This window comes from Lonchura striata, chromosome 3 (assembly GCF_050655825.1).
Source record: "Lonchura striata isolate lonStrDom1 chromosome 3, ASM5065582v1, whole genome shotgun sequence".
Classification (NCBI taxonomy): Eukaryota; Metazoa; Chordata; class Aves; order Passeriformes; family Estrildidae; genus Lonchura; species Lonchura striata.
The window spans coordinates 48,885,450-48,912,814 of record NC_140705.1 but is presented as its reverse complement, the minus strand read 5'-3'; the positions used below and the strand labels follow the sequence as shown (position 1 = coordinate 48,912,814).

Below are 27,365 nucleotides of genomic sequence, written 5' to 3'. Positions count from 1 at the left end.
TACCCTAGGGAAATGGCAGGTTAAGACAGAGGGAAAACAGGAGTACTCTTACCCTTCTGGATGAGCGCTCTGGGGCCAGGCAAGATACCAGAGGATGCCTGATGGCATCTATTCTTAGACACCTTGGAAAGAGTTCTGGGTTAACACCTCACAAGGGGAAGAAGCCCTGAGCACAGTGAAAAACTATTCCCTGCAATTCAGGATTTAGACTTCTGAAAAATCCTTTTAGGCTAAGATAGCAGAAAGGAACAGTCAAGAAACCACTAACCCCGCTTTCATAAAGCATTTATTTTTTTACTTGAAAACATTATACAGGCATTACATTGCCACAGCCAGTCCATATAGGTGCATGCAAATATCAAAATGGAGAAAGATTTATTCAGCTTCTCAATGCAGGACTTGGGGTTGGGATTTTGTTTGCCTGGTTTTGGTTTTGGTTCATATTTCCATCTGCGGTGTCAAGATTAGTGTGCTTTATTATGGCATTTAACAATAAAATCCTACCCATGGGGTAAAATTTATATTTGTAGCTAGCTCAGGAATACTAAATGGTTTAAAAAAAAAAAAAAAAAAAAAAAAAGGAAAGGAAATGATACTACACGCTTGTCAAAATGTTAATAGCACAAGTTAGCAATCTCTACACTATACATTGAAACTTCTTCTTATGACACAGTGGTGCAAAATTTTCAATTGCTTGGTCTATCGTTGTGTGTTTCAAAACTTTATAGCTGGAACAAAGACCAGGTCTGTCTCCCAGTGAGGGTTTTCATCCGGTATCAGAAAATGACATCAGTCTTGCTAAGGGCTGCCCAGGGCCAGCAGTATCAGAGGGTTTCAGTTTGTTCAGGCAAGGAGCTGTGCGGAGCTGGAGACGTCCTGCGCAACACGGAGAGTAGCTGCCGTAGGTAGCTGAGCCTTTGCTGGTGCGCACTGAGGGCTCCGACTGCAGAACACAAGTGGGCAGAAGGAAAGATTTCCTCCACTGAACCTCAGTTTTTCAGTCAGCGCAGTTATTTGTAAGGACATACTACTGCTTTCCTTTGAGATCCACCCGGGACTAGCGCACTGGCATTAATCCGAGCATCCGCCTTGTTTATGGGGAAACACAGACAGCGAAGCGGCCCTGCTTTGCGCACCCAGCTCCTCCTCACAGGGGATGGTGGCTGGTCACGGAACACTCGCTGAAACATTCGTAACTTACTGCTGTAAAACAGAGCCTTTTAGAATCGCCTGGTGGCACCTCTCAGCTACCCATGGATCGCAGCCCCTTGTCAGGAGAAACTCCCAGCCCCGTGACCTGGCCGGGAGCTGCCTCCTGCCCAGCTGTTTCGCAGAAGACTCTAACAAACATCTACAAGTTAGTGTCAGAAAAATGAGGAGGGGGAGGCCGAAGGACTACAAACATTTGGCTTAAAAATAAATACTAATAAGGAAATTAATCAAAACAGTTATGCAAAAGGAAGGAACTGTAAACATGAAACACACACGCACACGATCCTCAAGGTTCTCAGACCAACACGGGGACTAATGTTGAGAGAAAGGTATTTAATTGGTACAAAAGGTAGCAAAAAAGACAGATGACAGGTGCCCACCAGTGTGCCTCTGGGTACCTGAGGGAGCCATGATTGTAATCAGACCCCTTCTCCTGGGGAATGTATGAAATTCACCTTAAGTCAAAGCTCTCGAAGGGCTTGACCCAAGGATCTTACCCTGAAGTGTTAGGTAATCTTTCTTGTGTGGTTTTTTTTTTTTTTTTTTTTTTTGATTTAGGCTTTCCTTAATATCCCCAGAATATAGACTCTGTTTTTCTGTGGGAATCTAGTGGTGGTTTCTTTGTGGTTTTTTTAATCCTCAATAGTTTAAGAAAAAAAAAGTTTGGAAACATTAGTGCTAAAAAGATTTAAAAAACAGAAGGGAAAAAAAAAACAGCAGGGAAAAAAATCATACATTTGTTAGTTTAGCACCAAGGCATCTTAACCAAAACTTTTGGGCTAGTTTTGGGCATGATTTGCCAATACTGCAGAACCTTCCCTTAGGTACAGCAGGGTTGTGGCAGACAGCCTAAAGACAGTGGGAAAGAAATCACCTCTTCTCCACAGTAAGAATAAGATACAGCATACTTCTGCTGTTCAAGAGCATTTTGACATTTGCCATTTCATGTCTGTTATGCATATATAAACTTCTCTCAGTCTGCTTCAGGGAAGCTCCTTCTGTATTAAAGCAGAACAGGACTATAAAAAATGAATGTTACCTCAGCAGAAATTCATCCTGCTTGGTTGAACTGTGTGACCTTTCTAATCTCCAATGTATAGATTGACTTTTTTCTTCTTTTTTATATAGAAATAGGTAAATTGTATTTTTCAAACATGAAGGACTACATTTTTGCTTGAAACAGTCTTTTTCAGAAGAATAACATTCAAATCAAATTCACCTTCTATGCCCACAAGCAAAATATTCATCAACCATGCCATAAACTCCATTTTCAAATATGATGAATGTATACACACTTTTACAGCACTGTTATGTGCTTCTTAAACTCCTTCTTTCTGAAGATCCTGAAGCATTTTAAAATAACTTGGTCCCATAGCACCTCTGTGAGGTAGGTAAAATGTCATTATTTCCATATATAGTGATTGGAAAACTCAGCCACACAGAAGGTAAGTTATGCCCAAGGATTCATGTAAAGATGTGGCATGATTGGTGAATAAAACCAAGATCTCTCCTCGATTCCTCACCTACTGTTAGACACAGGAACATCTCATCTTCCTTAATTTTAAATTACAATAAGATAAAGGATACTGAAATAATGATTTCCTTGTATTGGGCTCTCAGAAGAGCAAACATACAGGCAAAGATGGATTTTTCATGGTGGCGACTAAGATTTTCTCAATTCTGGTAAGACTCCTGAGGCAGATGTACAGTAGTATACAGAAGTGTGGAGCACACCCTTACTATTTTCACATGTTCCCAGGAATGCAAGAAAACTGCTGAATTTTTCTGCTTGCTTCACAGTTAATGAAAAATAATTGGCTGCACCCTGCCAGTAAAATGCCTTTGTGCTACTGCGGCAAGATGCTACTGCTACCAGCAGATGGTCCAGTCTTTCTGCTTGTGAATTCCTTCCTTAATCTTCCTGATTTTTACAATCTATGGGTTTTGGTGAAAAACTGACAGATCTCTAACTAGCTATTGTTAGAATAATGAACCACGAGAGACTAAGCAAACTGGAAGAGCAGAAGGCACCCTCAATGCACTGAGTATCTAAAAAAATAAGTGCCCTGATCCACATGATATGTCATCTTTCCGTGGAGAGGTACAATACATAGGAAACTAGAAAATGTATTTTTCTTTCTACAGGTTAAAACTTTAAAAGTAAGAAATCTGTGTTGAGTCTCGACTACAGTGAAATCGACTCCCTGTCACCTGATGCAGAACCTTGGCCACTAGGAAATCTGCCATGGATCATAGAGAGGTCAATGCTTGAGTACTTCACTTCTGCAAATATAGAAAGGCTAAAATTCTCACCTTATACCTATTCCTAGAATAGAGACAGATTTTCTAAGTTGTCCCTTCTCTGGATTCATGGATCAGATAACCTAGAAAGGGCAACTAGACAGATAGCACAGAAGAACTCATTGTATTTCCCTCACCAAATCCAAGGTGCTAGCAAAAATGTGTCAGGGTGTTGTCACCACGACTAACCCATCTGTTTTGCACAAACAAATTTTAGAGAGAAATTAACAGTGACTGCATAAAGTGTATTTGCTGTAAAAAGGCGTTTTTACCACAACTGGTGTGGCTTAGGCATAATATCACTCTGCATGTGTAAAACACCCTTCTATGAATTCCTTTTTTTGTAATTTCATCTTACCCATTGAATATCTTTCACAGGTAATGCTACATTAACTGATTCCTATACAGCAGTTTGTTGCAAACATGCTGCTCATTTCATAAATGAGGGACTGGCATCTCCTTGCAAGGAACATCCTGGAACAATTAATTTGTGTTTGTATGAGCTTTCCTTATTTGCTACCTTGCAGCTCACCAGTGTAACTGCACCTGGTAAATACCTTTCTCTATGTACAATACAGAGATAATGGATATATGAGCTCCACTGTCAATAGGTGATGAACAGCCCTGGGTTTAAGCAACCCTAACGTGAGGCTCCTCTTCTGTCTCCTGCCCCAGGCTGGTGTATGTCACCGAAGGCTCCATCTGGCTGGTGGCTGGCAGGTCTACAACAGGTCCAGAGGGGTTTCGGAACTGCTTGTACACCCGAGGATCCTGGGCTACGTAGGTGGATGTGGAGGAGTAGAGCATCAGCCCAACAAGGATCGTGAAGAATGACAACAAGTAAAGTCCTGAAAACTGAGCAGAAATAACAGCAGAGTTGTTAGACACAGCACCAATTACCCTGAGTTCATGAAGACCCAAAGACAGGGTTAAGCACAGATCCCTGTTTTGGTATGCACTGCACAGAACAAGCTCCCAGTCATTTGGATGTTGAATTTTTATGGGAATGGCTCTTTGAAAGTTAATTTACCTCCAGCAATTCCCCTGTCCTCCATAACCAAGAGCTAAATAGTTCCTTTTCCTGGGCCAGGCATGTTAAGTATTGACTATGTGGGACTTGGGAAGGATGAGTTTTGGTCACAGATCCAAAGCTGATTTTTTCATCCTTTTAGACAAGCCAGCTACTCCTCTGAGTCCAAGTTTCTCCAGCTCCAGTGTGAGGTACCATCATCTACACTTGTCAGACAGGTAGTGGACAAATCTGAAGTTAGTTACAGCTAAACCACATGTCTGAGAAATTAACATGGTGATGGAAATATAAAAATATATTAAATATATATTATTTATATTATATATTTTATATATATATATATATATATATAATATGTTATTTATACTATATATTTATATATATTTGCTATACAATACATTATATATATTATATATTAAATAATAATTTAAATAAGGATTAAAAATATGTATACACTTAAAAATATATTTTAATAAAGGCACTTAAAAACTGTCTGCAGAATCTCTTGCTTGTGAACAGAAAGCAGGTGCTAGAAGATCTAATGTGAGTTTCACATTAGATTGTGACAGGACAAACTTCACCTGTGAAATGTGCTCTGGGTCAACATCACGAGGTTTGAAAGTACACACAGAGGACAGTTAACTGAAAGCTCAAGTGCACATGTTTTGGCACACAGCTTCACTAGGTCAGAGGTCAGCCTGAATTTTTTGACATATACAGACTTGTGTCTGAACTAAAAATACAACACAAAGAACATTTCTGGCAACTCATTAGCCCTTGCAGATAACGCTAAAGGCAAAGACAGGGTTTCAAAAGCACAGACCATTAGGTACTAGATTTAGATACTGGGTCCTGGCTACAGGGGACACAAAAATGGCTTTAAGCCCATATGACTTGTCTGCTGAACATAGACTACAAGTTATTTCTTCATGCATGCTCTGTGTGAGAAACTATGAAGGACAAATTGCACAGCTACCTTGTTGAGGATATAAATGATTTGTATTCAGTGGAACTTCTAGGAGTGCCTGTGTTCTGCAGCTGTCAGGAATCTGTACCTGAACACCATCAGCTACTTGCAGCCTGCTACTAGCTGCTCCATGAGGTACTTCAGTATTTTATACAAAGGCATCTACAAGTCTGTTAATCCTGACTGACTCTGTTTTGATGGATGCCCCATTTGTTTCCTCTGGATCACCTTAGCACAGCACAAAATAGACAGAATGGACTATATTATCTTGGAAATTTTTGAGTAAATATTATTTTTATGCTTAAAGAAATAATTGTGGAGAAAATACATTTTACTTAAGCTAAATTTGCAGTGATGTTAATTTGCTACTGTTTCATAAACCTTCAAAATCTCCATCCAACCTCCTGCCTGATGAAGCATTTGGACTCTGTACAGAATCCTCAGTATCTCTGAAAGCTTTGTTCATATAACTCATGGTGATATGTCTGTGCATGTGCTTCCCACATCCAGTATGCATGTTTGACATGGATAGCATAATGGGGTAAGGTTTTAAAGCATGTCAGAATGATTACAGGGTAGGAAGAGTTTTGCTTTTCATCAGCTTTTAATTGTTTTTTAACATGTATGTCACCAGGCCCTCATGTGTTGTCTGGCAGCACAATTTGATGAAACCACTCAGCTGTCCCAGAGTCACAGAGACACTGTTGAGCCTCATCCAGCGTCTACTGAAAGAGTCCTTCCATGTGACACAGCTCTGATAGGACTTTTTAAGCTTAGATCTCCCTCATGTGGCTATCAAACACAAGTCAATAATTTCAAACTTCTGGTTGATTTACCCCCCTCCATTTTCAGTGCAATTTTGTTCTCAGCACTTTCTTCCCCTCTTTCACTTTGTTTTTGAACTTGAGCATCACTTTCCAGCAGCGAAGCTGACTAAGCTCAAGAAAATCTCAGGAGCCAAATGCATCTAGTTCCCCATCCCTAGTTTCCCACTGTCCCTCATTCCCACCTTATGCTTGAATTTCTCACCCCAGCCAGCCAATTGGCTTGACCCCGCATAGCCAGAGTGCCAGCCAGATCTGGGATTGCCTTGTGTCCTGCTGTGAGGAATCTGTGGGGCTTTCAGGAGTTAAATGTGCTCTTTTTCTTGTTCCAGGAGCTGCCAGACAAAATCAACTCATTTTTGCTTTGGTTCATGGCTCCAGCTCTACCATACCCCCTTTCTCCTGGCCATACCTCTCATTCCTCTCTCAGGGGTTTCCTGCCAATTCTTTTGCCTGACAATATTCTTTCCATGGTAGTGTCCTCCCTCGTGGCAGCTCTCCAGTCTGGGAGAAAGGGTTTGGACATAGCTTGGGGAAATCTAAGCAAAGGTCTGTGAAACATTTGTCTTTGGTATCTGTGCACAGCTAGTTCAAAGAAACCTGGACTCTTGATGATCCTGTGACAATTCCTTCCTTTTTACCTTCCTTAGAAACAAGGTTCAGGCTGAATTCATTTGTTCAGTAGATCTCTGCAAGCTGAAGTAAAATGTAGTTAGTGAGGTTAATATAGGAATGTATACTGAAGTACATGGCAAATCTCTGTTTTTTGTCAATACCCTGTCAGACTGATCCAAAGTCCTTTGAAATAAATGGGTATTTTCCTCCTATTAAAACAGCAGTGAATCCATCAGTGCAATGGGAAGATGCATACTTAGTTCCCCAAATACAAAATTTGTTGTTCACTGTACTATGCTACTCAGACTCCAGCTGAAACCTGCAATTTATGGAAGATAAGATTTCCAGGCACACGCTACTGCTATGTAGGTTTTGGAGTTTTTTTTTAATCTTCATCTGCAAACCTCATCTATGAGATTTGCTATTAATAGACAGGAAAAAGGAACACATTCAAAGCCAGAAGAAAGAGCCATTCCTAAGAAATGAAGTGAGGGAGGATCACTTTTCATTGCCACTCCCTATGCAGCTGCAGTACCAAATGCAGGTTCATGGGAAGTGGGTAATTCCTCTCTCTGCCTAAAAAGCTACTTGAGAGTGATATTGTGTTTCATTTTACTGAATTATCTCTTTCTACAGAAACATATTTCCTCTAAGAAATAATATTTTTTAAATATCCAGATTTGTATGCCTCTCCAAATCCTGTTCAAAGAGAACAACTTACTGGTGAAGAGAAACTGGTTAGCTCAAATTAGCTAAAGAGTGTCACACACACTAAACAGACTAAATGTTTCTGTTTCACTAAACAGACTAACTCATGTTTCTCTACCGTTAAACAGTTTTACTATGGATTTAGTATCTACATTTATAGGCCCATATGTATTACATACATAAACTTGCTCATCCATGAAGCTTATGAGACACCAGATGACTTTGTGGTGAGGTCAATGATCTGTCTTGAGCCCCTGGACTTGATTTTCAACCTGTGAATTTATTTTGTGAATCACATTGATTTTAGATGATTCTCAGTTTCTTACCAGTTTAAAAACGATAATAACACCTGGTTACTGAATAAAGATGAGTTTACAGAATAAAAATGGGGAATAGGGATCCTATGAGAAGAAGGCAGAGAGCTCCATTGCAGGGAAAGTGCCTTACTTACAACATTTCAGATATTATCACTGACATGAAAAGCATCTGCCAAACCTTTTTTGCCAGTCAAATCAAATAGTTTAATCAGCCCTGATCTGATCATGTCTGCTCTGCTCTGACATATGTGTCTCTATAAATGCTTCCCCAGTCAATAGTATTCAATATTGATCATACAATGATAACCATAAATGTTCAAAAATTATGAAAACACACACAAAAAAAATATTCTCTAGACACTATTTAGTGCCTGTGGTAAAAATAGCCTACACTAAACTAACATTACCTTTCAGCATGTAAAAAGTGCCTGTCTTTGGTGCCTGTCAATTTGAAGATAAACACACAAAGCAAATATAGACAAAAAAAAAAATAGACAAATATAACAAGATAACATGCTTAACAAGATTTGGTCAGCCTATCAAAACAAGCACAGATTCTGGTGAGTGGACATTTCTGGTATTTATCTGAGTTGTTCATTAGGAACACAGCACTGCAATGGATCTGCTCAGTCAGGTTCAGCAGATGAGCTTGTGGAAGCTGCTGGCTTGGCTGCAGGAACAGGGTCCTCATGCCAGAATGTGCACCTGCAGAATCCCACCAGGAAAACCACTGCAGCAGCAAGGTCCAGCTGATCACAGCAAATGTAAGGAGAAATACTGTCCATGTGAAACTTGTCTTTCATATATCCTGAAATCACTAAAACTCTTCTACTATTTCCTCTTGAGACTCTTATGCTTTAAAGTAGTCCACTCGGAAAGGTGGAAGAACAGCAAGCTTCTTAATATGGAAAGGAGTGCATCTGATTTCATTGTCTTGAACAGTGATTACGCAGCAACAGAAGAAGATAAAAACAGAAAGAAAAACTATTTAGAAGGTATTAGATTCATGCCTTGGTCTGGAGAGAACGAGCTGTTCTTCAGTACACAGGTCATGAATTTAGAAGGGAAAACCCAAAGAAACATGCATGGAAAAATCACATGGAAAAATCAGCATGGAAAAATCTCATCTAGGAAAGGCTGTGATGACTGACTGCTGCCGAGGGAATCTGCAGACAAGTAGTTCTGGCTTTCACAGATGTCCATGTCCATGTTACCACTGACACCACAACAAAACTGTATCCAGAGTGACAAAATGAGACAGATGTGAGTCTGCAGAATAGCCCACACACACAAAGAAATTCAATGATTTGCTAATTTTGGGTTTTTGCTCAGCCATCATGATAATGATCTTGAACATTATTGCAATGGTTATGAAAATGCTAATTCTGTTTTACTCAGTCCATTGAACTGGAAATAGTTGCAGGAGCAGACTATTTGAGCTGCAGCACTGCAGCGCTCCATTTGTATTTCAAAACAGCGACCACACACTGAATCTCTTGGTAGGTGATATGAACTGCAGCTCCTAGCCTATAGCAACTCAGCTGTGCTTTTCAAGTCTTTAAAAAGGTTTTTTTGTTAAAGTACTGACTGAAAATTTATAATTGTCATGTTTCACATATTCAGCGATAAAGTATGAAATGGAATAACTACCTTTTTCTCTATCTCATCTGGCAATTCTTAAATTAATAAAGAAATCAGGTCCATTAATTCAAGTTTTAAATCTCAGAGAAAAGTAACCTCCTCAGAATCACACTGATGAAGAGGAGTAAAAATGCATGTATCAGGTGGAATTCATCTAGTTCCATATTCTGCTGGCACAATCCATGCTCTCCAGACAGGCAGTTCTCCTTCCCATCAGTGGGTCTGTGCAGTGCAGTGAACTCTGCTTTCCAGAGTTGTAGTGTATGCTACATAATTCAGTTTGTAGCATATGCTGCACAGCCCATCAAAGTTAGGGCCAATAGGTGTTCTTTCACTGACTTATGGCTTTTTCCCCTGAGTAATTTCACACATGAATACCTGAGCAGGCAGAGTGAAGGGAGTTAAAACCAAATTTCTCTCATTATCTTTTATATAGCAAACAGATATTTCCACTCTGTTTGATAAATTGATCGAGAGGCTGAGCTCAGTTCCACAATTTTCTATTTTCGCCTCCAACATACCAAATACAGATCACCATGACCAAGTGCAGAAGTTGCACTGTGGGATGCACACACTCTTCAGCCAGCAGCAGTACCAGAAGGCTGAGGGGTCTGAGAACTAGGAATTCACACAGTGTTTTCACTTGCATGGCTGGATGCTACAGCCATATAACTTTAATAATAACAGGAGCCAGCATCCTAGTCATAGCTTGCAGCGCTCTTTGCTGATGGCCTTGGATCACGCCCACAAGATCTGCCTAAGTCTGTCTTGGATCAGCACTGAAACTTAAACTACTGCTGCCTATGAGGAAGATATCTCTTTGGGATTTAGAGCTTGATCCGCTTGTCAACAGAAACTGATTTAACCCCCAGCAGTGAAACACTGAGTTTTGCAACCCCAAATGGCACCACACATCAGAAGGGTTGCATGAGTTTTCCAGACTGGGTTGAAACAGAAAAAACAAATACATCTGGAGCTTTATGCATCCTGCCAGATCTCCCAGTTTTTAAGAAATCTCCAAAGGGACCCAAACCACTGAGGTATGGTTTAGAGTGCCTTCCCTGCTCACCAACTGCAGAAGATGGAATGTCTGAGCAGAAATGAGGCAGGACGGGAATGGAGAGACTCTGCTCAGAAGGCTGCTGAGAGTAAAACAGAAATTTATTTCAAAATGCATTGCTCTTTATACAGAGCTTCATCCAGACTAATTCCATTGGTCTTGAAGTAAAAACAACCCACAGCATTGGTGCAGAGTGCATGATGTACAGTGACAGAACTTAACTAAAAACAATGCGAACAACAAGGAGATAAAAGATTATTTACATTCTTTTCTCAGCACTTTCTCAGGCTTCTGCCTGGTTAGAAACTTTCCGTTTCTCTCTTTGACTGAATTTGAGACTGACAGACACCTTCAGTATGATAACTTCTGGATAGCAAGTCTGTCCACTACCAGGAGGATTGCCTTATCTTCACGCTTTAATGACCCCTAGCTATTTCTTAAGCAAACCATGAGGATAAAGCCTTAAGTGATGACTTAAAGCCCTATCTTGCCCTCTGAACATAGCTGGGATGAAAAGTGAAGTGTTTAGCCAGTTACTCCACATCTTTGATCCTAACTGAATGAAGGAGGTTTGTCTCAACATATCACTCATGCCAGCAGAACCCAAAGCAAGAAGTTTCTGGTTTGCCTAAGCAACAGTGAAAACCTGACACCGCCCTTGTTGCCATTTGGTGAAAAGAAAGAAGCCAAAGGAGGTTTTTCCTGTCATTTCATGCATGGCAGAACAGCCATACATCTCAATTCCTGATGCTTGCTTGCACCCTCAATATGACCTAACTCAGATGAAATGCTGTCCATTACTATGGCTTATGCTGAATTGCAAATGTTGCATAGAAACCATGATGACAAGGAACCAGATGACACATTTTCTGTATTTTCCAGTTGCTTCTGTTCTAGTGCTTGCATGTTTTACTCCATGTAAAACATACTGATCTATGCTTTCTATCATACAGCAACATCATCTTTTTCAATTCTTGAACGATATTTGCTGGTGGGTGCAGTTTAACTGGTAAAACAGTGGGAAACACCTAAGCTTTCTTACCTTTTAGATGCTGAGGTTACTTACAAGGGAGAAAAATGAGGAGGGTTTACTGGAAAACTGTCACCACGAATTCTATTAAAATTTAGGAAACTTAATAGATTTCCTTCTCAAATGGCATCCTTAGAAAAAATTAATAATAACCTGTCCTTTCTAAATACATGCCTGATAGGGCAAAATGTTTGTGTGAAATGGCTTATCTTCATTTCCTGAGCACCAGGAGAGATGGGAACACTGCTTTCTCTTCTCTTTCCCTTTGTTGCCTCTGACATCAGACAGGGAGAAAAAAGGAGCCTGTGTTCAGTACCCCTGCGGTATCAGCAGTCTGTCTAATTAAAAAGTGCAAGGTAGAGTGAGTCCTGCAATCTGTTTTAATCTTATCTATCTAGGAAAGAGATTTTTATGTGTAGTTAAAACACTTCTATTACATTTCTCTAATTTCCTGCAAGCATCCTTACTATGGCATAAGGGGGCTTCATTTCTGATTATTTTATATCAATTACTTGGCAAGAAAGTGGTAAAGGACCTATCCTTACAGATGTTCTTAATGCAAAAAGGAGGAGCACAACAGAAAAGCTTATAAAATCAATTTACCCTCCCTGCTTTTACCTTTCAGTATTCTTTGTTGGTTTGCTCTATCAGCTGCCAGTTGCCATGTGTCTTTTTGTGTTTGTGTGCAAGTGCTTAATATAGCAGCAGCTGTCTGCTGTAACTGATTCTCTATTACTGTACATGAGGCTAATTGTGCTCAGCATGTTCAAAACCACATTTACAATAACAATCTTGGATTCTTTGTTTATATTTTTCTGCTGAATCAAACAATACATTCCAGTAGAAATTCCTTCCCAAATGGTGTTCTTTTCTCCTGGCAATGCAAATGGAGGGCACTCCCACCCGGAGAAACAAGGACTATGCAGCTGCAGTTACTCTTGCCATGAGTGACCACGCCAGCTGTCTGGAGGGAGTGTGACATGGCTGTTTCATGTCAGGGTTCTCTGCAGTGTGACACATTTGCTGCTGGCAATGAGAGGCCAAACTTCAGGAGCTCCAAGTGCTCTCAATTGAGTTGACTCTCAAGGCAGGTGCATGAGGGAATCAGAACAGAGAGCATGTCCCAAGCTGTCGAATCCAAGCCCCCATTACTGCTTACAGTCAGATGACATAGTCCATCTGGTAAATCCTTCTCATGCAAGCATTATTAGGGATTTTTTTTTCACTTACCACTAACCTATTTGAAATTATCCTAGAACCTCCCCGCTGTGATAGCCAAAAAATCCCCCTAATTTCTATACAATCTCAGTTTCCACTCATATATTCTTGTATGATTAAATCAAATAATTCTCATTTTCTCCCTGTGAATTTATAGATTAATTAGTATATGTTAAGATTCCATAGTCTCTCCCAAACCACCAAAAGCTATGTTGCATACAATAAAGACTTTTTTAGGGGTCTGCATATTCAGTACATTGTTAGGGGCCATATGGTACTCTGTCAAGGCTTTGGAGCACATGAGAAGCTCTGCTTGGTGCTCTTGAGCTGACAAAAACCCTATAGCTACAACTAGAAAAGTGCTGTCTCTGAGATGGTAAATTGTCCTGTCCTATGGCATTAGCACTACTCTATCTACCAGAAATACCTAGGCAGCCTCATTTGGAAACAGCTTTGTCACAACCATGCTCAAATTCTTCCCATCTGTTGCCACAGACACTGCCTCGCACTTTGTGCTTCACAGCATTTCTCAATGTCAGCCAGTTCTAGTTGCCTGATTATTCTAATTCCTCTTTTCCTACTGAGGGTGCCAAATCTATTACTACAGTCACTACACAAGACTGGTCTTCAGACCAACTCTTTGGGACCTCCATCAGTGAGTTCCTTCAAGCATGCTGTTTCTCTCTCAGCACATTGCCTTGTCCTTTATCCTCATTAGCCAGTTTCTCACCTTTACATCACTAATCCTGTTCTTTAGCTTAACTGATAATTTTCTGTGCTGCACTGTGCACAAAAGCCTTGCACATTAGATCTACCATTTGACTTTTCCCCTATAAAAATCTGTTAAATTATCAGACAGATATCAGATTTAGACAGGATTATTTGTCTTGTGTGAACAAGCTTGCATTTCATCCAATTTTCTATTTATCTCCATATTCCTAATTACGTCTACTTCCAATTTTATTGCCTAATCCATATCAAATTTGATGTATTCAGAGTACTGTGCTCTGTTTCTACTTCTGACATAGTAATTTCCATTTCTATTAAAGATGGTGAATTGTCTTCACATTAACTCTCATCCTTACTGAATATGACAGAAGGTCCCAATTTTGTTTTGATGCCAAGTGAAAGGTTGTTTAATTTTTGCCTCCACTGGCCTTGCACAGCAAAATTATTTCTTCTCTTAATAATACAAGAACTTTTCGCTGCTTGTTTCACTTTCTTCTTCATTACCAAGCTTGGTTTCTATTTTACAGTAATTAGACTTCACTCCTCTTTTTTACGTGCACAGTATTAGTTTTCTTTTGTGATTCCTTGTTTTCTGTTTATTTCTAACAATTCTTTAAACAGATGATTTGTCCAGTTGCATCTGGAGTTCTTCCCTTACAACTTGTCCTCTGGTCCTTAAGATATAAAATTCAGATTACTATAAGTTAAATCTATGAAAAATTTCCTTCAGATTTATTATGAGCCTTTTTAACAGTGTTCCTTGTTAAACTTAACTCATGTAGGTGCTGGGAATAATTCCAGAAGTTTAGTCCAGCTAATAAAATTGGTTGTCAGGAGTGCTGACATCAAGCATCTATCCCATATCACGGGTTTGAAATCTTCCAGTTTAGTGGGAAGGGGAAATTTAGACAAAAAGAAGATGTTTTTGTAGATGTTATGGAAGCTAATAAAATACTCCATTGCTTAGACCAAAAGCGTGTAAAAGTGATGCTTTCTAACTGTTTTTTTGTTTGCGTGTCAATCCATTCCTGCATTCTGGTAAGAAAGAGAAGCTGATGTGGATGTTTTAACCTGGTATGTCAGCAGCATTCACTGATTTGGCTGGTAGGAGGCACAATCGGAATAAGCACTTCAATTCATTTGTATACCAAAACCGATTTTATATATGTTCCTTTCTGGCAGCTCATAGACCATGACATAATGTGTAGGCCACACATAATTCTTTGCACACTTCCTAAATAGTCTACCTTCTTTTCTGGTCACGTCTTGAAATAAAGTTTATTCAGTTCTATAACAAATCTCCAAATTTATAATGAAATTATTGCATTTAACCCTTAGCATTTTCTTTCAAAGATTATTCTGTCTACATCTCGGAGGACCTTCTAGTCGTTTCTCTATGCAAAGGTGAAAATAGCAGCCAATTAAAAGAATCATAATTTCAAAATCTTGTAGATTTTCAGTAGCTGAACCTTGTTTAAGCTTTTGAATGCATCTGCTGCCTTGCTAATTCATTACTTTGTTTTTTTTGGCTTTCTCTCCTGGGTTGCAAATTATTGCTGAGATATGTAACTCAACATATTTATTGTACTCCCTTGTCTTCAAAAACATGCTTGTCTTGGGAAATGATGAGGTTTTTATTTATGCTGATTTTTTCCTCCACAAGTAATTACCAAACTTAGCCTCTTGGTCTTTGCTTTCATATTCATTGAGCATCATTTAGAAAAAGTATGCTGTCAGTAAGATCCATCTCTTTAAATAGGATGACTTAATTATGTTTTCTCTGTCTGCACTTTTTCTTGTGCTAAAGAAAAAGATTGTTATTTGCTACAATATTTTTTGCTCTCTGCAGTTTACAATCCGTTTGCTAGTTCTTTGATATTATGCATCTTTATTGCTGTGATCCCCCAGCCTTTCCTTTTCCAGTCCATATTCACCATCACCTTTAAAATCAATATGGTTTTGTTGAAGATTTATCATTCAAGAGTTAATTCCAATAAAAGGAAGAGTTCCCCTAATATGTTTGAGCTCTCATACTGGGTAGGAATTAAAAGCTATTTACTTCCTGCAGATTGTAACAACTACACTTCACAATGTACTCTTGTGGTATCCTTAAGAGATTTCTGAACAATTCCCTAATAATTTCTTCACTAATTCCATAGATTTTACATTTCAACACTTGAGGTATGCAGGAAGGTGTGACGCTAAGAGATAGAAAGATGTGAGTCGGAAGTTACCCACAATAAAAAGGTGTGGTGTTTGCTTTGGAGTATTCCAAGATCAAGACGTGTTCTTAGCATTTTTGTTTTGATAATTAGGCATTTTCAACAAAAATGTATTTTCCTAGAGAGCTTCAAATCAGTTCTGTTGTGTGCAGTCTTTTAACATGAGACCAAATGAAAAAAAATCCCAAGACAAAAGCATTGAAAACAAGCTAAAAAACTTTACATTTATGATGAGCTCAAAGCTTTTATCATAACTTCTGCAATGTGAATGCCACATCATTTAGACCCTTCTTGAAGATTTCCAAAGAGTGAGTATCCATGTTTCACTATTCATGCTTTGCAACTAATGAATCTGTTGCAAGATAGCACTGTGAAAGGAAGACATCCTTTTAAAAATGCTATATTCTGAAAATGCTTTCATATCCATGCTGTGTTGTTAAAAATCTGTCAGGCTGTGTAACATCTTGGTGGGAGACACTTCATTTTCCAGCTTCTACTCTCTTCTGTCATTTTACTTTGTAGGTTTTTTATTGTATGCCATCCTGCACTATCACAAAAAGATGTGGCCCTTTCTGTCACAGGAATTCATGTCACCAAAGACACACCTAACTCTTTTCCACCTCAAGACAGCTCTTTAAATATAGATACCTAATTATTTTCTAATTGAGTAGCATTTGAAGGAGTAAATTCAAATAGTTAATCAATGAAATAAATAAATTTAAAGAAATTTGAAAACTATGCTGCTTAGATGAAAGGCATGTAGACAGTACAGCTTCATGGGAGCAGAGCTGTTTAGAGGGACTCCCGATATAAGAAATTTAGAACTTTGGAAAAGAAAAGGAAACATAAACATAGCTTTTTTTGCACATTACCAATGACATAAAAACTTAGCTAGTAATATGACTTACCCTCATTATTATCACAGGCTTAGAAGTATTCACAAGGATAAAAGCCCTGTGCAATTAAGTTCCATTGAAACAGAAAGTTTATGGATCTAGCAGCTTGCATACCCAATTTCATCAGGAAAATGCATATAAGTATATGACTGAGAAGGTGATAGTATAAAAAACAGCTTTTTAACCTGCACTGCCTGCTTTCCTAGAAATAATGATGCATCACTGACAGCACCACTGACAACACCACTGTCAAAGTTTAAAATAGGTAGGTGTTAGCTCCCTAACAAGTGCAAGCAAAGAATAGGATCTTGGTGACTTCAGCTTATACTTTCAGGAAGTTTAAAAAAAAAGGTGAGAATATAAACTGAAGTATTTGCTCAGTTAGGTCAGAGGCCTCAGAAAAGTCTCTCAGACGTTTATGAATGGTTGCCAAATAAAAATCAAAGTAATAAACAATCCTCCCCCAAACCAAGCTAATTTTATTTAACTCCTGCTATCAAACCACAGACTTTTTATCCATCATGCCCCAAGAAAATCCAGGACTGCCTGAAGCATATAGAGTCAAGGTCAAAAAGAAAGCTTTCATCTGCATAATCATGAAACTGTGAATTTTTTTAAAGATTATTCCTTGAGTGGCAGGCTTTCCTAATTTAGAAAAATGAAATGTAGCACACCAAGGACAGCAGAAAAACTCACACTGTCTTCAATACATATTTCTAACAAGGGTCAAATTTTCACTAAAGTGAAGACTAAGTAAATCCCAAATTCACAGGCATTGCTCAGGATCTATGCTAGCCAAAAAAAATCAGGAACCCCCTTTCCCCAGCCTTCACCCTCTCTTCTCCACCTGGAAAAAATCTAGTCTTCATGGTTTGTTTCTTGATGTAATGGGAAGATTGTCTTCCGATTGGATGGATACTGTTAGAATTAGCATTGAAAAGTGATTTTTAGAAACATCACTTCGTATTAGCAAATGAGGTTTCACCTAGCATAATTTCAGATTTCTGCTCCTGGAAGGTTTTGAGTATCATATTTATCTGTCTATCCAAGTCCTTTGTCACAGATACTCTGAGATTCTAAATCAAGATACATGACTTCCCTGATTCACTATGAAATACATGCATTTTCTTCATTTGGGAATTGCTACTATATCCAGAAATGCTGAATTTTTATAGCTGCATCTTGGATAAAGTCATGAATGAATTTGCCAAGGCATAATGTAATTGATTGTGCTTGGCTTGCTAGGCAGTGATATAATATAGTGTGACTCAACCTGCTGGTCCAGAACACAATCAGTATTCATGCTCTAGCTGCTGGAAAATATAAAATAAGCTGTTTAGATTATTTAGTGAGAACCTAATTTGCTTAGAATTACTAAAGACAACATAGAGCTTGGAAAGGAAAAGTAACAAGTCTAAAAGTTCACATAACAAAAGAACTAAGGCTGAGACTAAAATATAAAAAAATACTCCTATGAAAAAATGCCCCCATATTTATATAAATGTTCTAACTCTGCACCCAGAGAGGTGGCCCTGAATTTTTTAGCACCACTTGTGTGCATGCACAAAGAATGGCCAAGGACAGCCCTGTTACTTGTGCTAAAAAAGAAGGTAAAATGAGAACAGACCAGCTAGGAAGGTTTTGAACATAAAAATTGTATAATACATCTCAATATGGCGAGAATTTAAAAAAAAATATTGAAGATATGGTGTTGTATACTTAATGCTATGGCAATGGTGGATATTCAGCTACCAAAGAGACCAGAACACATTTCTCCATCCTCTGGAATATTTGAAATCAATTTTTGATTACAGAAAAACTAAAAAGACATTTTTTATTTGGGGGATGCAAGAACGTTTAAGAATGCTGCATTAAAATCTAGTAATCTATCTCCATTTGAAAGTGATATATTTTTACATTTTAATACAATAAAATCTTGGAAAATTGACATCTTGAATTACACATATATCATTAGAATTGTGTCAAGTTAACAGGCTGAATTTCCAGCTTCCATGGGGCTGGGAAGTCTGCAATGTGCTAAGAAGATAAATGCATGTGGGGTAAGACTGGAGATGCAGCTGTTTATAAACTCACTCATGTCCTGCATGAAATGATATTGCAAGGCTGTATTATATAAAAATGAAATGTTAATGAATCAAAACACTTCAAACACAATCTTCTCTTCAGTTTGGTTTCAAAAGCTCTAAATTTCAAAAGTTCAGTTAAACTAATTTCCTGCATTTTCCATGGATTTTCACAGATCTACTGCTACAGGTGCAATGAACCTGTCTGGTGACTAAAGCAGCAGCATAGGGAAAAATCACAACTGTTTTTCAACAGCCTCATAAAATGATATTCTGCAAGGGACACTAAACCACTCAGTTGATCCTACCTTGAGCATAAACCGATTTGCTTCCCAGTGAAGTGGGGCTGTGCCCATTGCTCAGTGCAGAAAAAAGCAGAAGGAGCTGCAGGAAATGTACAGCTGGGCTAGGAACAAAGCAACTCTTTAAAAGCTAGGAAACAAGCAAGTGTACATAGTCCTGGGTGGGGGAATTAATTCAGATCACTTCATGCCAACATATTAGACTTCATTACTGAGTGCAAGTCACACATTTCACAGTTCCACTTCCTCAGATAAAATGATACCTGATATTAAACATAAAGAAAAGGAGGAGTTCATCTGACTATGACAAAACATGATAACTAAAGAAGAGACCAAATAACTAAGTGGACTTTTAAATCTACATGATCTTTGCATATAGCCTCTCTCTTCAAATTTCATCTGCAATGTAAGTTTGTAGTGTGTGAAAGGAGACACTGACAGCTTGAGAAAATGATGTTGAATTTCAGGTAAAGGTCCTTTCAAAAAGCCCTTATAAAGGTCTTCTCCTTTTCATCACTTCATCTGGGAAGAAGAAAGGAGAGACACCTGAGTTGTACGGGGTGCAGGATGAATATAAATTACAAAAGAAATGCAGTGATGAAAAATCCCAGTGCTGGTTTGCTGTCTATGGGGTAACTGGTTTCCTGGAGAAACAGAGTAAAAAGCATTGTACCAGGTGCTGGAGGAACCAGGATCTCGAGCTGAAGGGGCTGGCTCAGGGAGGATGAAACCCAACCAGGTGAGGTGCAGAGAACAGTTTGCTCTGATTAGTGAACTAAGGGCTGAGAGACAGTATGATTCCTCTCTACTGATGCACCAATGGAGTAAAATGCCATGGAGATGGGCATTCTTGCTGCTAATGGATACTCTTGGTAGAAAGATGAATGGACCAAAACTAGGCACAAAGTAAGTTTATGCTGGAAATAAGGAGGTTTGTAACTGTTGGAGATATAATGTTCTGAAAGTCTTCCAAGGACAGCAGTGGAGGTAAAAAAACTGCATAGGTTTAAATAATTGTATGTTATGTGTTTATGAAAGCAACAGCATGATACATACAGTAAGCATAGGAGGATGAGACTTTCAGTTTTCTAATAATTAGAGAAAGGGCCAGAGGGGACCATCAGTTACTTCAGATGTAGAACACAACCAGTGTACCAGGACACAGATGGATGCTTTCAACCAGAAAACCTTTCCATTCTGAGCCTTCTACTCTTGAGCACTTTTTCCATACAGTTTTTGGAGGGAGACCAAGATGCCATTATGGATGGGAGCTGACGTGCACTTACTGTAGAAAGATGGGGGTCAGTAAAGCTGAAAATTCTGCCTTCCTGGCTCTGCTAATGTATCCAACAATTTGACACAGGGAAGAAATTAAACCTTTAACTTACCTTTTGCCTTTCAAGTGTCTAAACTTTAAAGTTTAAAGTTTAGTGTTTGCAAAATTGCCCTTTTTGTTAGGTTTATGCAATGCTGAGCACAGAGCTGTTCACACTCTGATTCCTTTGAGTCTTTCCCTCTATTAAAGTTTGATTTTGCTAGTACACCACCACCACTGTTTTCAGAACAACATTTGTCTTTCACTGTGCAATTTAGTAATTTTTCTTAGAAATGGTGGACTAACACCACTAAATGTATTTTTCTGTGTGTATCAAATAATATGTTTACAGGAGATAGTTTTTAGATAACACCTAATGTCAAACACTTCGGGTTTGGAGCATGAGGCAGAAAGAAGGAGACATGGTATCACCATGAGACAGAGCTGCAAAGCAGCAGGCAACCCCTACATTGTGTTTTCAGTCAAATTTTTTTTTTCTAGTCTTGCTTTTCTTGTGCCTGCAAAATTCTCAAAGCTAAAAACCAAAATAAAAGACAGTAGTGACAAACAACTTTGTGTTGAACTCTGAAGATTTGAACTTTCACTGTCACATTCAGATTCATGCAGGTACTATTACTATAACAAAATCTGATTTAAGTTGATTAGACACTCAGAATTTTAAGGTTTTCTTTTGCCTAACACTTCTAACACAATTTAGCTATCAAGTAATCTCTCTCCTATGAATAAATGATGGTAGGAAGCAATTGCTTCCAGCACTGCAATGTTATTCACAGGATGGACACTGGCAGTGGATACTTTTGGATAATGAAGTGCCACTCCTCATAACTGAATGTCAAATGTGGTCCTGTACCACATGGTGTTTTAAATATTAGGGGACCTGGGACGTCAAAGTTTAACTTCAACACAAATATGCTGCACATTTTGGCATTTACAATAAGAGGCAATCCACTGGTATGGCCAAGAGAAAGGTGTAATTTATTAACAATTTAATTATGAATTCAGAATCAATATGAATGAAGCAACCTTGTTCCCAGGAAAAAACGTCTGTGGGAATTTTGGAAGAGACCTTCCCTTCATGCTGCCACCTGAGGTCTGTTCACAGCGGTTGAAATTAACCTTTGACAAGTAAGATGAAATTAATGATACACTGTCTGACAAACATGTACTCAAAACTTAAAACTTGTAGCAAAAAGACCAAATGAGCTCTCTTAGAAAACAAGAAATCATAAAATAAAATTGTTAAGCCTGAAGTAAAAAAATCAGCTTGCACTTTTACCATTTAGATCTAGCAAAGCTTGGAGGCTCCTTTTGTTTCCTCATTCTTAGCTGACATTACTTGAGGCATACTGCTATTACCCAAACACATCTCTCATTTCCACATACCTTGTAGTGGAATAGGAATAATCCACAAAAGAGGCTGTACAGGTCAGCTGTGAGCAGGGAGAGGTTGACGGCAGTAGCGCTGGTTTTCTTTATGACCACTGGCATAAAGCTGTAGAGACCAAACATACAGGCACTAAAGCCAACGTACAGCAAGCCTGCAGAAGAGAAACAAGAAGGAAAGTGACCTTACAGCCTGCAGGAATGACTTTGTTGGGAGGAAGAAGATTGTGCTTTAAGGAAAAGGAAGAATAATGCTTTTTCAAAGAAAAATTCAAATTAATAATATACACATATATATATAGAGTGAAAACCATATCAATAGTGGTTCTTTGGGATCTCCATAACAGCATAGTTGTTTCAAATTGGTGTCTTATACTACCAGTGACTACCTCATATCCAGTATAGATTTGGACATAATGATGCATTTGAACATATCAAATCTAGTCTGCAGGAGTTAAATGTCCCTAGCACCAAGTGAGTTCAGATGAGTTGGACTGAGCACACGGTATTTTCTGGGACTGGATGCAAAATATGAATGCAAAGTTATTTGCAGAGGAGTTAATGAGCAAATGGATGAATGCATGAGGACAGCACTCAAGTGTCAGAGGTCCTAGTCCTATTTTGCCACCAAAACTGACAAATCACTTCACAGTTTTGCACCTCTGTTCCCTACTCCTTTTTTTCTGCCTTCCTCAATAAAACTTTTGTGAGCTGAAACTCTTTCCTGCTACACATTTACAAAGTGCCTCACACAAATTAGATTGTTAGACACTAATAGAATAAAAATACATTACAGTAAAAATCCAAATTAATTTAAAAACCTAAATAACATATTGGAAAAGAATTCATTGCTTCAGTTTATTACTTGATAAATCCCAAGGCAAATTAATCAATATGAAGTTAAAAAAAACAGCAAACACTTTACTCATCTATTCTCATGCAAATGATATTTCTTAGGCTGCCGTATGTCGCAGAATTCCCAGCTGATATGTGCATAAGCCTAAATTTAGACTCATGCCAGCTCTTCAGAACATGTTATTTACTAAAATTTTTAGGAAATCTGATTGCCAAAGTCCTGAAAGGGATTATAAACGATTAAAAAAAAGGGCATATAATGGCCATATAACTGCATGTGGATCCATTTAGTTAAAAATTCTTTAGAAAAGCTAGCTAAAGGACAAAATCAGCTGTGACAGATTGGGTCCTCTGGAAGCATACGAACTGAAGTGTACATTCAACTGAAACAAATGTAGCAGACACAAACTATTAGCATCCATACATGTTATGTCATGATAAGGAATGTGAATTTGTATTCAGAATATGGACAATTATGGTAAAAATTGCTTTTACCCATAGCAAATTTATAAAGTGTACTAGTAAAAAAATTACGTTTTAGGCAGTGCTTGAAAGCTGCTTTATTTAAACTCAGTGACTCTTCTGTAGCAAGCAAATGATTGCACAATATGGAGTGTAGTTTTGGTCAGTGGGAAATTTTTTGCATACAGGAACATTAATCCAGCTTTTCTTCCAGGCTTAAGAAGAACATTCTGGATCAGGAGTCAGCATTGTCAAAGTACAGTCTGCAAATCACCAGCTGGTCCACCAAACTTCTGGTCATCTGGATTTAACACAGCTTCACTGGTTATGCACTCAACTTACAGTATAATTTTATGGTACTGCCTTGCTGTTCACGTTACTTGACAGCCAGCTTCACAGGTTGCTTTCCAAAGGGCATTTCAGTTCCAGTGGAAAATTGCTTAAACTGTAGCTGTCCTAGCAGAGGTGAATATAAAGTGGCATTTCATTTACAGCTTCAAAATATATGTAATATCCACCAGCTGGGTGGCATTTAGTGGTGACAATAAACAAGTGAAATTAACATCACATGATTTTCAGATATTGCTTCTTAGATGGCCAATTTTGAGAGTGAAAATATATTTTAAGTCAACAGCTTGGAGCATCAGCCTCCTCAGGTACCCATGCAGTGCAAATAGAAGCCTTTGGAATTGCCTCTAGTGCTGCAGTCCCAGCAGGCTCCAGAACCTCTCTGAGCAACCTTCTCTGATGCCTGCCTGCCCTCAGTGTGAAGAAGATTTTCTTTATATCCAGTCTGAATCTGCCACTTGAGCTTCTGTGTGTTGTCTCTCATCCTCCTGCCATGCACCTCTGTGAAGACCTCAGCTCTGTCCTTTTGATAACCTCGTTGTAGGTAACTTGACAACCTAGGTGTAGGTAACTTCTTTTCCACAGGCTGAACGAGCCCCAGTCCCTCAGCATTTCTCCATTTCTCTTTACACTTGGTGTCTTCACATGAACGGGCAGGATCTGTCCCTAAGGACCACTCCAATACAGCCCAAGCAGGACAGAGCCAAACATGACAAGAATTTCTGATCTTGTTCCTGAACAAGCTAGTGGAATGTTGCATGGTGCAATGATGCATGAATGTTGCCTGTGTGCTTTTATTCCAAAAGCAAATGTTTTATTGGCATGAAATGGAATCAGTTATGATCTTCCATACTGTCTTGGAACAAAGACCATTCAGAAATATTCAAACCCCTGGTAACAAAGGACGCTTCCTTGGAGCTACAAACTGTCTTTTCTCTTAAATAAAACTGATGTGAGTTTATTTGTTATTTCATCTATTGCTATAAAGCTTGTCATAGTCTCATATGAAACCACTCTGTCAAAAGTCTAAAATCATCCTCCTTTCAGTCTGGTTGTCAGCAAGTATTAGTACATAAACCTTCAAGGATACAAACAGAGCTACAGTGATTCATACTAAGTGTGAAGATGATGATTTGTATCAGGGCAATTTCCAAAATTAACACCAGGAGGGCCACAGCCTGTTTTAAACATGATAGACATAACAGATTGGCTTTAGATCTTTATATTCAAAAGTCATTTGCATCAGTTAAAAGGTAGTTCATTTGATCTTAAAAGCACAATTACGGCAGATGGTAACAGGCCACCTTGATTTATTTATTAGGTTGCCTGCTGTGTCTTTATCACCACCATTCAGAAGGCTGATGATTTAACTCTGCTGGACTGCAGGCTTGAGTCTGTCACAGTGGATAACTACTCAGGACAAGGCTGTGAACTCCCTGATAGAGATTTGTCAATCACTTTTTGACAATCTTGTATCACTACCGATGCAATGGAAAGTACACCAGGTGCAGGGGAAGCCAGGGAAGAACTACAGAACTGTCACCATTTAATCCATGTTCAACTACACCACATTTCCAATTATTGCTCTAACAAAACAAGTACATACCTATGATGCTTTTGCTAAGATGATCTGAGTGTTGTGAAGCATAAGGACTCCTCAGAATTAGTAATCAAATTTCAGGGAGCAGCATCACAGATGAAGTAAGACCTTATTTTAACTGAACGCTTCACTGATACTGAGTTTGAACAGAAATCTCATGGAAGTATACATGACATTTACATGGACAGTAGATTAATTCACTATGACTGCTGGTACCATCAGTACCAGATGAATTATGTCCCTAAGCTCCTTCTCATGAAATATAAACAATCACTGATGCAATTATGCTAACTATCTCAAATTAAAGAAGGCCAATACACTTATAGGACACAGTTGAGTGTGTTTCTCCATGGATACTTTAAATTGATTTGTCACGTAGTTTTACAACTCAACCATCAAATTTCCAAGATTTCTAGGTGCAATGTTTTGTGAAAAATGTGCTGTATTTATCAAGGTTTAAGATGATGAAAGGAAATTGCTAACCAAGTTTAAAGAAAAAAACCGTATTCCACAGTTTGTATCCCCTCCCCTCAGGGATTCCCTACATAATCAGTTGTTTTTGCATACTTCTGAGTTGTCATTTTGATGTGCAGTCTGACACTAGGTAAAGAGCTATTGTCAATGGATTGCCAAAGCTTGAATCCTCTGCAATCAACCAGCTCTATGCTACTAGTATTCTTTTATTTCTTCTATTGTCATAAATGGTGAAGGAGTGATTATATTACTGCCCTAAGGATTAAGGACTCCCCTAAGTATTGATTTACTTTTATACCAAATAATTCATTGGACTAATTAGAAAGGAGTCATAAACTCAGCTTCTAAACTGAAATGGGAAAATGCAATCCCCTGCTTGGCAGAACACCATAACTGCTTCATTGGGCACGATGCTCCCAAAACTTGTCTAAAGGATACATCTGCTCTATTCCACCAAGATTATTTGGAAAGCAATTAAAATACTTCCACAAAGAAATACTCCTCCTGGAAGTGAATTTATGAGGCTATAATATGCACTGCGAGTATTTTTTTAGGTTATTTTGTTAGGTTCCATTTTCTTTCTTTGGCTTTCTTTGAAAAGGTTTGGCTCTTAATGACTGCCTCATTTAATGCCCCAGTGTTGCATTGAATCTTAGAACTGGAACCCCATTATTGTTTTACTTCACGGCTGTCTGAATGGTTCTATTACAGCATTCATATGCTTAACCTAATCGTGCAAGGAAAGCACAACACAGCCGTGGCGGACAGATCATTTAAGAACAGTTATGAGGCATGTAGCTCAACCTTTGGTAGTAACCAGTGGAAAAGTCACAAACATTGGAAAAGTCACAAACATTGGCTCCCCTTAAACTCTGTGCCCTCCTCCCCAAACACTGGCTGTCACCACACTTCCTTCAGCAACCATCTTCCATGAGGTAAAGTGTGTTCTTACCTATTTGCCAATCCCAGGGGACTTTCAACAGCTCTTTGTGTTCCATGATTGCACTAGAACAGAAGAGAAGGTAAAATTTGATGGAAGAGAACAGAAGTTAAATTACTTTCACTCACTGAATTCAAATGCTGGACAAAACATAAATAACCTTATAACAAAAAAAATCTCTGTAGGAACCAAATGCAATCAAGAGTTTGCTAATCTACTCTGGCATTATCCCTGTGCCTGTGTATTTGAAAGATCTTCAGGGCAATAATCAGATCTGATAGCATACAATTTCCCCTGGTTTATTTCCAGCTCTATATATACCTGCTCTACATGCCCATTCCCCTAAATGTTCAATCCTCTTGTATTTTTCTGACTTAATATTCTGAAAGCTTTTGAATGTTAATTATTAATAAGGTATCTATCAGTTAGTCACACTTCAGAGTAGCTCTGCAGTGTAAAATAAATAGATATCGAGACTGGTTTGAGAAACATACGCTGATTTATTACACACTGAGAGAAACCAAATAGTCACAGCAGTGAAAGTCAGGATAACAAGCAAAAGATGGGCAAACCTGCAAAAGTCCACTCTCAGTATCTTGTAAATCTTGCACTGTATATTAACATCAAAGTCACAGATCCATAAAATTCTAAGGTGGCAACAAGTCAGTTCTTCCCAATCCAGGTCAAATATGCCCTTGGAGATATCTCCCATGCTAGGTCTTTGCTCAGATAACTGCTTTCCCTGTCTCTGTGATTTCCAGATAAATCTGGCTGTGCAGAACTCTGCATGCTGGTCTGGGCACTATTTTAA

General features: G+C 38.6%; 1 protein-coding gene across 3 annotated transcripts in view; it reads right to left on the bottom strand.

Annotated features, from left to right (window-relative positions):
* Nucleotides 1-268: 268 nt before the first annotated feature.
* The window catches only part of SLC35F1 (solute carrier family 35 member F1), a 221,753-nt gene continuing 194,656 nt past the window's right edge, over nucleotides 269-27,365 (bottom strand). For all 3 annotated transcript variants that reach the window (XM_021540851.4, XM_085575074.1, XM_085575073.1), the window contains exons 6-8: nucleotides 26,567-26,619; nucleotides 21,876-22,030; nucleotides 269-4,368 (exon numbers count right to left, since the gene is read on the bottom strand). In XM_021540851.4, the coding sequence (XP_021396526.3) occupies nucleotides 4,144-4,368; nucleotides 21,876-22,030; nucleotides 26,567-26,619 (433 nt within the window). In that variant the 3' untranslated portion in view covers nucleotides 269-4,143. The remainder of the gene's footprint in view (nucleotides 4,369-21,875; nucleotides 22,031-26,566; nucleotides 26,620-27,365) is intronic.